Genomic DNA, 10403 nt, shown 5'->3' with positions numbered 1-10403 from the left:
AGACATAAAACGCTTTTCACCTAACATTCATCGACCTCAAATATGGCTTATCGTCTGAAATATGTATGTAGTAGCAACTTTACATGGCAGCTCAATCTAATGTTAGCCTAGAAAAAATTGCGCTGTTCACGTGTTTGTGCGGAGTGTGAAAGCTGAACAGCAGTGCGATCATTTGCTCTTAAAATACTTAGTCATTTTTGGTCATGCAGATAAGAGTAATGCATTTTTCGTATGTGTAAAGACTCTACGTTTATTTGTGTGCACTCAGAATAACAACGAAACGTTGTGCTTTTGTAAAATAATGAAAGCAAACAGGATGCGCTTTCTGCCGTCTTTTTTGCGTGCGCTTGAGCGCTTATTAGGCTATGTAGGCAATTAAAGGCTCATTATTATGATTTATATGGTTTATTAATAAAAGTGTGATTAATAGTCGACTAATGCTTAAAATGAACGACTACTAGTCGACCAGAAAAATCTTTAGTCGAGGGCAGCCCTAGTAATGAAGCATTCCTCTGCGTTTACCGGGTGGGTGTTGCACCACCTTTATTATGGATTGGCATGTTGGGTACACCCCTTTACAACAGGATCGAAATTATGTGGAAACCTACCTAACCACAATCATGACTCAAGGCGACATTATGTTGAAACAACAAAGCTGACGCAACCGTGTTCTGTGAAATATTCACATTTTATATGCAAATTATGGAATATTACACATCTCAAGATTTCATTTTGAGATATACTATAGTTTCATCACCATAGATTGAGAGATATAATTGTCATGTTGAATAAGTGTGCTTGAGTTTAGTGTGATCATTTCTCTTCTGTACTCTTGAGCCTTGCAAACCAAACACATGTGCATGCTCAAATAATATGAAGCACGCTGATGTGTAGTTAAACACATTAATTAAAGCTCACATGAGATTAGTTAGCTGCACCTAAATCATAGGGGACTGAGTTTCATCTAAACATGCTGGAGATGCTTTCTGCTTTAGGATCTGAGCTTTCAGTCACGGCTCCACATACCTCTGGAGGGCCATGAACACAGAAAACAAGTGTACAAATAATTTTCAAAATGTATTGCTAAATGGGGTGCATTAATAATCCGTTACATTTCTAGTTCAAACGTTAGTATTTAAAGATAACAATAAATAAATAAAATGAATTTAATCTGGAATATACTGAATTATTTTGACTTTTTCCGTGTAATACAAAAGATGACTATTTTTCCTTTAACATGTATTACTTTTTATGAAGTGAATAATTAAAGTTATGTAGTTTCAAGACTAAAATGGTATCCTTTTTTTTTATATATAATCGGGAGTGCCTGAGATGGCTGGTGGTCCTGTTGGGACTCCTTGCATGTTTTAAAGGTTAAAACTCGCCTGTTTTAGGGATCCACTCCACTGCAGTTCCGCTGTTTGCCGATAAGCGGCGACATGTAAACACTGTGTTTAAAGGCATTCCCCTTCAAATAATGTTTTGCCCGTGTATATAGTAAAACAAAACAGACTGGAAAACATTTTTGGTGGAAGTTGTATTTTTTTTCACATAAGGTTTTGCAATAACATGAAGAAGCGGTTATTATTCCTGCTTGGATTCTGTGGTAAAATATAGATGCCGAGTAATAGAAATGGGCTGTTAAAAGCTGTTGGTGCCTTGAGACTTTTGATGGAAATAACATCAACTCGCTCCAACCGGATTGTCTTATAAGGCAAGTCGAGTTTGAATAAATTATCCAGAGCGAGTCGGAAGAGCGTCAAATGGGGGCGTGGCTGCATAGATTAGTTAAATGCATCTCGCTCTCCGCCAATAGCGCGCCGAGCAGCGCTGGCGTGAAATAAATTATGCAAATAGCACAGGCTGCAGATATTCACCAGCGCAGAGATGAGCTGACCTTGGAGTTTCTTTGTGCTGCGGCAGTGGATGTACGGTCTCCTGATAAAGCGAGCTTTTCTGCTGGGGAGTCACGGCACAGTGTTCCTGCAAACGCACACAAAGGATGTAATGCTCCAGAGGCTGTAGGAAGGACACGCGTTCGCTTCCCTGAGCGATTTCTTATGGACGCAATAGCATGAATTCTCCATGCTATTCCGTGGCGATGGATCTTGGTGTTTGTCAGCTTAGAAATTTCTCAATATCTTTCCTCTCGTCGTTGTTGGGGACTGAGACTTCGTCCGTCAAGCTCGACAATAGGTAAAATGTCAGACTTGTGTTCGTAATAAACCGTCAATAAGTTTTGTTATTGACACGTTGAGGTCGTGTTGAATATGTGTGCTTGAGTTTAGTGTGATCATTTCTCTTCTGTACTCTTGAGCCTTGCAAACCAAACACATGTGCATGCTCAAATAATATGAAGCACGCTGATGTGTAGTTAAACACATTAATTAAAGCTCACATGAGATTAGTTAGCTGCACCTAAATCATAGGGGACTGAGTTTCATCTAAACATGCTGGAGATGCTTTCTGCTTTAGGATCTGAGCTTTCAGTCACGGCTCCACATACCTCTGGAGGGCCATGAACACAGAAAACAAGTGTACAAATAATTTTCAAAATGTATTGCTAAATGGGGTGCATTAATAATCCGTTACATTTCTAGTTCAAACGTTAGTATTTAAAGATAACAATAAATAAATAAAATGAATTTAATCTGGAATATACTGAATTATTTTGACTTTTTCCGTGTAATACAAAAGATGACTATTTTTCCTTTAACATGTATTACTTTTTATGAAGTGAATAATTAAAGTTATGTAGTTTCAAGACTAAAATGGTATCCTTTTTTTTTATATATAATCGGGAGTGCCTGAGATGGCTGGTGGTCCTGTTGGGACTCCTTGCATGTTTTAAAGGTTAAAACTCGCCTGTTTTAGGGATCCACTCCACTGCAGTTCCGCTGTTTGCCGATAAGCGGCGACATGTAAACACTGTGTTTAAAGGCATTCCCCTTCAAATAATGTTTTGCCCGTGTATATAGTAAAACAAAACAGACTGGAAAACATTTTTGGTGGAAGTTGTATTTTTTTTCACATAAGGTTTTGCAATAACATGAAGAAGCGGTTATTATTCCTGCTTGGATTCTGTGGTAAAATATAGATGCCGAGTAATAGAAATGGGCTGTTAAAAGCTGTTGGTGCCTTGAGACGTTTGATGGAAATAACATCAACTCGCTCCAACCGGATTGTCTTATAAGGCAAGTCGAGTTTGAATAAATTATCCAGAGCGAGTCGGAAGAGCGTCAAATGGGGGCGTGGCTGCATAGATTAGTTAAATGCATCTCGCTCTCCGCCAATAGCGCGCCGAGCAGCGCTGGCGTGAAATAAATTATGCAAATAGCACAGGCTGCAGATATTCACCAGCGCAGAGATGAGCTGACCTTGGAGTTTCTTTGTGCTGCGGCACTGGATGTACGGTCTCCTGATAAAGCGAGGTTTTCTGCTGGGGAGTCACGGCACAATATTCCTGCAAACGCACACAAAGGATGTAATGCTCCAGAGGCTGTAGGAAGGACACGCGTTCGCTTCCCTGAGCGATTTCTTATGGACGCAATAGCATGAATTCTCCATGCTATTCCGTGGCGATGGATCTTGGTGTTTGTCAGATTAGAAATTTCTCAATATCTTTCCTCTCGTCGTTGTTGGGGACTGAGACTTCGTCCGTCAAGCTCGACAATAGGTAAAATGTCAGACTTGTGTTCGTAATAAACCGTCAATAAGCTAAAGCTCATGCATGAGAGCCTGCGTTCTGTGCAAAATATAAGCGTTGAACGCGAAAATACGCTGTTTTGGAGAGTTTGGGTCATTTAATATCATAACTGGACGTTTTTAACGCTGGTTTGTGGTAAAAAGCCTAAGCTGTAAGCAGCTTGCCTGCTCTTTCAGTTCACTCAAAGATGATGCTGAAGGTAGCTTTGAATGTATAAAACGTACCTTTCTGAATGAATAGACGCAGAGTTTGACGTGTTCTAGAGATTTCCATAGAAAATCCATAGTTGTGTGGACTATTACACAATGATTTTCGATATTTCATGTGTTTGTGACGATATTTTGTTGACGTTGCCATGGTTTCTTGTGTGTTGCTGGTGTATTTAAGCAGTGAAGTAACGATTCTCTCTCTCTTTCCCCCACAGCTCATCGGGTGCCAGTGTTGTGGCCATAGACAACAAAATTGAACAAGCGATGGTAAGTCTTCCTGCCTTTCCCATCATAAACATTGCATATCCGAACAGATATTTTGTTTACATGCCGTAAGCAGGCTTTCGAGTTGCATCAGTGTCGCTGGAATGAATTATGTAATCATTATCAAATGATTGTTGCTCTGTCATTGTGACAGCGTCGATGTTTTGCCGCTTTCATTGTTCATTCGCGCTAGTCTGAGTTTAGTTGAAAGTAAAAAGCTAATAAGAAAACGAGCGAAGCGTTTGGTGTTTGTTTGCCGACTTGCCTGGGGCTTTGCCTGCGTACTCACGCGATCTGTGCGCCTTGTTACTGTTGCTAGGCAAACCCCAAAGCTTTTACACCTAGTTAAAAATATCTCGGCTTCTGATTGGCCTGACGCGCTGTGGGACGGCCATTTTGTTGGTTTGTTGACGGCATAAAGGGAGGGAGGGATTGTGGGTATCGAGTAGGAGGATGCAGGTTAGAGCCTTTCAAGGCTTTACTTCAAATGGTGAGCGCTGCATCTCACAGTAGATTGGTGTTTTTGCACAATACCTGACCCTGGAGCACAAAACCAGTCATAAGTAGCACAGGTATATTTGTAGCAATAGCGGAAAATACATTGTATGGGTCCAAATTGTCGATTTTTCTTTTATGCCAAAACTCATTAGGATATTAAGTAAAGATCGTGTTCCATGAAGATATTCTGTAAATTTCCTACCGTAAATAGATTAAAATATATCATTACTTTGATTAGTAATATGCATTGCTAAGAACTTCATTTAACAACTTTAAAGGCAATTTTCTCATTATTTTTATTTTTTGCACCCTCACATTCCAGATTTTCAAATAGTTGTATCTCAGCCAAATATTGTCCTGTCCTAACAAACCATACATCAATGGAAAGCTTATTTATTCAGCTTTCAGATGATGTATACATCTCAATTTCCAAAAATTGACCCTTATGTGACCCTTTATGGTCCATATGATACATGTTCTAAAATGAATCCAATACACAGATGTTTTGCTTTGAATAAACAAAAAAATAAGGTTTGAAAATAACACTGTTGTCCGCTTTCAGGATCTGGTGAAGAGTCACTTGATGTACGCTGTCCGTGAAGAGGTGGAGGTGTTGAAAGAACAGATTAAGGAACTGATTGAGAGAAACTCTCAGCTGGAGCAGGAAAACAACCTGCTGAAGAACCTGGCCAGTCCGGAGCAGCTCGCACAGTTCCAGGTGCAAGTCCAGAGCGGCTCGCCGCTGCCGCCGTCCACGCAGGGAGCGCAGCCGCCTGCCCCGCCGGCCCAACTCGCAGCACAGAACTCAGGCCCGTCGGCGTAGCACCCAGCAGAAGTTCCTGTTAAGGGCGATGAGTGGCTCGAGACGCAAAGGAACAAACATGCCTCACTCACATGTTAGACTGACCAAATTTGCACACCTTTCAAAACTTGACAAATGTCGTACTGAGGTGATTTATACACCAGTGACAATCCAGTTGGCTGAGGCGGGACGTTGCCAAAATCCACGGAATGTGATCGTCAGGAAAACAGTCCTGGAGGACGCGATATAAAGAATCACTGTGCCTGTGTCTGAAGTCCCAATGGTTTTCAGTCAAGTGTCTCCCCTTACCTTTGTAGTGTACATGCTGACGGCGGTCTTTTTAGACCGCGAGCTTCTAATAAAGCTAGCACTTTTATGGTGACGAATGTGATGAGACTTTGAAGAGCTGCCGATCTGTGCCCCAGCTGGCATGGGGAAGGCAGACGCATTGACTTCCACAGTTGCATTGGTGTAATCATGATACTTTGTTTTTTGAATGAAGAAAACGAGGAGGTATGATGCTTCGAATCCTCATTCGTTCTCTGTGCGGTGAGAATGGCGGATGAGCTGAATTGCGAGGTGGACAGGCTGTATATTATTGTATGATTAGTGTAAGTATTTTGTAAAATAGCGATATCATGTGAAGCGGTTAAAGAGACACTATATAGGTTGTACAGATTTAAGGTAGTTGGCTTACCCAAGAGACATCATCCTTCTTTTTTTATGCTGTTAAGCGGGATCGGTCTTTCGATATTTATCTGACAGATGGAAACTACTCCTCTAACACCTACTGTACACTACTTCGTTCCCTTGAGATGATTTTGAAGTATTACACCCATGTGATTTCTGTTTTCAGTTTGGACAGTGAAGTATTCTCGATCAATCTTTTAACTTACAGTTACTCTTCACTATCATATAGCTGACATGGATTTGCATTGTGTACAACTTATGTTATCTGTGCATGTTCTCAAAACCAGGAGATAAGTTGTAAAATGCTAAAATTGCACTGCAGTTGCACTTCACAACTCTCAATAAAGTCATGTTTGTGAACACGGTTGAGAAAAGTCCTTGAGATGCTTTCGCTTATGTGGTGGACCGGGATGCTGGAGAAACCGTAGAAATGCTAGTCAGAATAGGGTTTATGCAGACGGGTGAGTATTTATATCATATTCTCATATTGTGGTTGCTGTTTTTTTTCTAGTTTAGATCTGTAGCAACCTGAAAAATCGGTTTACTTAAAAAAATAAAAAATAACTTTTTTTTTTAAAAACACGAATCGACAGATCTTTTACATATTGGCATACATCTGAGTGTAACTGATTATCATGAAGTATTAAGTACATGTACATTAAAGTGATATATGAAGACATTAAAACTCGAATGTACTGTATGCATGAATCGTTCACTCTTCGATCATAAAATGGGGATAATTTTCAGTTCACGCCCATTTTGACAGCATTATTATGAAAAGTTAATCAAATTGGATTATTTTGTTGGTCTTCATAGTACCGTTCATAATTTAATCTTAAACTGAACAATGCATAATGGCTATATATGGATAGGAATCTATGATTTTAAAAATCTAAATATTTATTGAATTTAAAGTAACTGCTTTCTTTACTCCATCCATGTTTTCTTATAGACTACAAAGCTAGAAAACTCTGATGTTCAAAGAACAAGGATAGAGACTCCACAAAGGTTGCAGATTAAAATCCAGATGACCCATAAATTTCATAAAGATCTCTGATTGTTGTTATCCGCTCCAGTAGGATTGTCTACACAGTGTTCTGTCTGCTGATTTTACACAACAGATTTACATTTTTACATCTACTGTAACATTCATCAAAGTTCACATTTAAAAAAAAAAAGAAAAACTTAATTGGTTTTGAAAAAGCAAAACATAGATGTTATGAGTCATTATCCAAATGTGTTTGACGTTTATTTGAAAAAGGCTCACGCAAACACGGTTGAATAGAGAAATAGATCATGGCAATCATCAATCACAAATAAATATGACAAGAATGATAAGATGTGTCAACAACAACAATGGTTTTGTAGAAAAGCATGTGCTCCCTTCCTCCAGGGACACTGTAAACATGTGTGACAATGTCATGTAGTATTGTACACTAGATCCAGCTCAGCATACAAGCCTCTGACCCACAAACAGGATTTCACCTATCAGTCTTTCTTCAGATTGTATCCAGTCACCCAAAAATCTCATTCAGATGTAGGACAGGGAACGTGAGGAACGCTGGGACTCACATTCCCATTCGGATACTTTGAATTATCTGAAAGATGGCTGAAAACAAACAAGCAAAATAAACGTATTCAGTTTATTAATACAAAAAAACAGGGGAAGCTTAATAGCAATCAGCAAACTATATTATATGAAATGCAAATTTAAGATTACCTGATCCACAAACAACAAATACGAAGAGTGCCAAAAGCCATGGCCCCACCGGATATTTCTCCTCCTGTGGTCGCTGGAACAGTGAAAGTCAAAGTGTTTCATAAACAAAATATATTTCATAAAATATGGTCTGGAATGTCTACAGATAAATCTGTTTACACATGACACAAATGTCTACATAGTGTCACAATAACAGAAAGAAAACAAACACCTGAATACTTTTTCCTGAGATGTGTTTGTCTATACACAAAATACTATATTTTTTTTATTTATTAATTTTGTTGTTTTGCATCAAGATCTGCTATATGTGTCCCCGTAATTCAAAAGGCTTATAAATCATTCAGAATGAGTTTTTTTGAAAATCTAAAAATGCACAAAGTTTCCTGTGAGGGGTAGGTTTAGGTGTAGGGTTAGGGTAGGGCGATAGAAAATACGGTTTGTACAGTATAAAAACCATTACGCCTATGGAGAGACCCCATAAACCATAAAAACCAGTGTGTGTGTGTGTGCGTGCGTGCGTGCGTGTGTGTGTACACATTTGATGAAGTTTCGGTAGTGACATTGTTTTGTTTTTGTTTTTTTGGTTGTTATTGCATAAAATTGTCACAACCAAAACATGTTACATTGTTTCGGTAGTGACAACACATAATCCTTTATTTGGGGGAAATAAACAAAATTTGAATACAGTTATGCGAATTTTTAGTATTTTAGTATGTTTTAGTAGTGTTTTAAAATTCTGTAATTTGATGTGGTCGCTACCAAAACATTACTGTCGCTACCGAAACATGGGATGTTCTGTCAAAAATAAAGTATACTGAATTAATGATCAACTAAGATGTTATGGTAGTGTTTGGTTGAATGCATATTCAAACTAATGGATCCTTAACTTTGAAAAGAGTATGATCAACTTTATGCCTTTTACAAAGAAAGACTGGATTCAAAATAGAAGAAATCTCATAAATCACACTTGAAATATTGATACAATTGTAATTGTTTTTGATTTACCGCTAAAAGCTTTTTAATAAAATAGCAAAACATATATTTACAAGGTAGATGTAAACAAACTCTTAATAGGTCAGTAGGCTATTGCTCTTCTTATTAAATTAAATATTATTGCGTTTCGGTCGTGACGAATTTGGGGAGAGGAAAAATATTCCAAAACTTTCTGAAAATACAATATGAGAATTAACTGCACAATTATGTATTATACAATTTGCATACATACAAAATTTGAGGGAAAGACACATTTTGTTTCCAACTCTGACTTTGAACCAATTCTGTAGAATGGCCCATATTTATTCTGGACGTTACACCTTATTATTAACATTCTTCATCATGGGATCGTCATCATGCATTAACCCTTGAACAAAAACACAGCAAATGATTTCATTGACGCCTGTGGCAGCTGCTGTGACCCAATTAAACTGCACCTTTACCAGGGAGGGTCAGCAGTGGTCAGATTAGTTAAGTGCATCTGTCAGCAGCTCGTAACTGTGGCCATGGCAACAACATAGGCGTCAACGTTAACTAAATCTGGTTTACATCATTCTCATCGACTCATAAAGCTTACTGAGCAGATTGTGACTATGTAAAACAATAGCGCGTTTACGTCGCTTGCGAATTAAGCCTCATTTAAGATGATCCCCGATACCGAAAAGAATTAGGTGAAGAATTAAGACTTACACTCGCCTCGTATGATGTTTGAATAAATCAGCATCGTTAAAAACCGACGACGGCCTCGAAGTGTGTCTCAAGATAACCCCAAATTATGCACGTAAAAACGAAATCCACATAGAAAAGCCACTATCTCCATTCATTTACATGTATACAGACGACAAATGACAGCCTTACCAGGGTCTTCGCCACGTTCCCCCTCTGAGTGATGTTTTTGCTGTGCTTCTCGTTTGCCATACGGATTCTTTGTTTTGCTACCATCTTCCGAGCCAGCGTATAGGTATAAAATAAACGCTACTGTAAATCAAATAGGCCTATATTGCCTTATGTGAGGTGACGCTTCAGTCCCCTTCACTGCACCTGCTCCCCTAAACCGAATTATGCGGGACGGAAGTGCGCCTCCATGTAGCCTAATAACGTCTAGACGGACGCGCTCCCTATTTAGCTCTGCTCCATCTCCCAGCTCCATTAAACTACCCTTATTTTTATTTCTTGCTAATATTTTTGTATTTACAAATTAAGTAAAAACTTGATATATAGCCTATTAAACCCCAAGGTTGATATGACATAAATAACAACAATAATAATAATTAAATAATATAATAAGTAATATGAAATAAAATAAACATGCTATTCCCTGTTGGGAAATCCGGCTGAAACTGGTAGTTGTTTTGGAACATGGAAGTTCCATCTACCTGTTTATTAGCTGATCCAAACCATTAACTAGTCCATAAATGTATACAAATTGGTTATCCAAGATGGTCACTAGTTGGCTGAAGCTGGTCATAGCTGTTCAAGGATGGTCATTACTAATTATTAGTTGGTCCAAGACAGTCAGTA

The 10403-nt window shown here is 38.6% G+C and overlaps 2 protein-coding genes across 5 annotated transcripts in view; one reads left to right on the top strand and one right to left on the bottom strand.

Annotated features, from left to right (window-relative positions):
* LOC107748883 (TSC22 domain family protein 1-like) overlaps positions 1-6536 on the top strand; it is a 57892-nt gene extending 51356 nt beyond the window's left edge. For 2 of the 4 annotated variants that reach the window (XM_016563874.1, XM_016563877.1), the window contains exons 2-3: positions 4131-4182; positions 5240-6536. In XM_016563874.1, the coding sequence (XP_016419360.1) occupies positions 4131-4182; positions 5240-5500 (313 nt within the window). In that variant the 3' untranslated portion in view covers positions 5501-6536. Of the gene's footprint in view, positions 1-1749; positions 2197-3234; positions 3677-4130; positions 4183-5239 lie in introns of those variants that run through there. The other 2 variants (XM_016563876.1, XM_016563875.1) reach the window with 2 other exon arrangements.
* An 871-nt stretch (positions 6537-7407) lies between these two features.
* On the bottom strand, positions 7408-9972 carry serp2 (stress-associated endoplasmic reticulum protein family member 2). Its single transcript, XM_016563907.1, has 3 exons — positions 9741-9972; positions 7890-7962; positions 7408-7778 (listed from the first exon to the last, which is right to left on the bottom strand). Exons 1-3 carry the CDS (start codon positions 9822-9824, stop codon positions 7738-7740), a joined length of 198 nt encoding a protein of 65 aa, XP_016419393.1. The 5' UTR covers positions 9825-9972; the 3' UTR covers positions 7408-7737.
* Positions 9973-10403: the final 431 nt, after the last annotated feature.

Source organism: Sinocyclocheilus rhinocerous, unplaced genomic scaffold, assembly GCF_001515625.1.
Source record: "Sinocyclocheilus rhinocerous isolate Xijiao unplaced genomic scaffold, SAMN03320098_v1.1 scaffold2695, whole genome shotgun sequence".
NCBI classification, from domain to species: domain Eukaryota; kingdom Metazoa; phylum Chordata; class Actinopteri; order Cypriniformes; family Cyprinidae; genus Sinocyclocheilus; species Sinocyclocheilus rhinocerous.
Note: the sequence above shows the minus strand (reverse complement) of the source record. Positions and strands in the feature narration are given on the sequence as shown.

What these genes read in the sequence shown, in the direction of transcription:
- serp2 (XM_016563907.1), bottom strand. Translation starts at nt 9,824, where the DNA reads ATGGTAGCAAAACAAAGAATCCGTATGGCAAACGAGAAGCACAGCAAA. An exon ending in GGAACGTGGCGAAGACCCTG is followed by an intron (nt 7,963 to 9,740) that starts GTAAGGCTGTCA and finishes TCACTGTTCCAG; the next exon opens with CGACCACAGGAGGAGAAATA. An exon ending in ATTTGTTGTTTGTGGATCAG is followed by an intron (nt 7,779 to 7,889) that starts GTAATCTTAAAT and finishes GTTTGTTTTCAG; the next exon opens with CCATCTTTCAGATAATTCAA.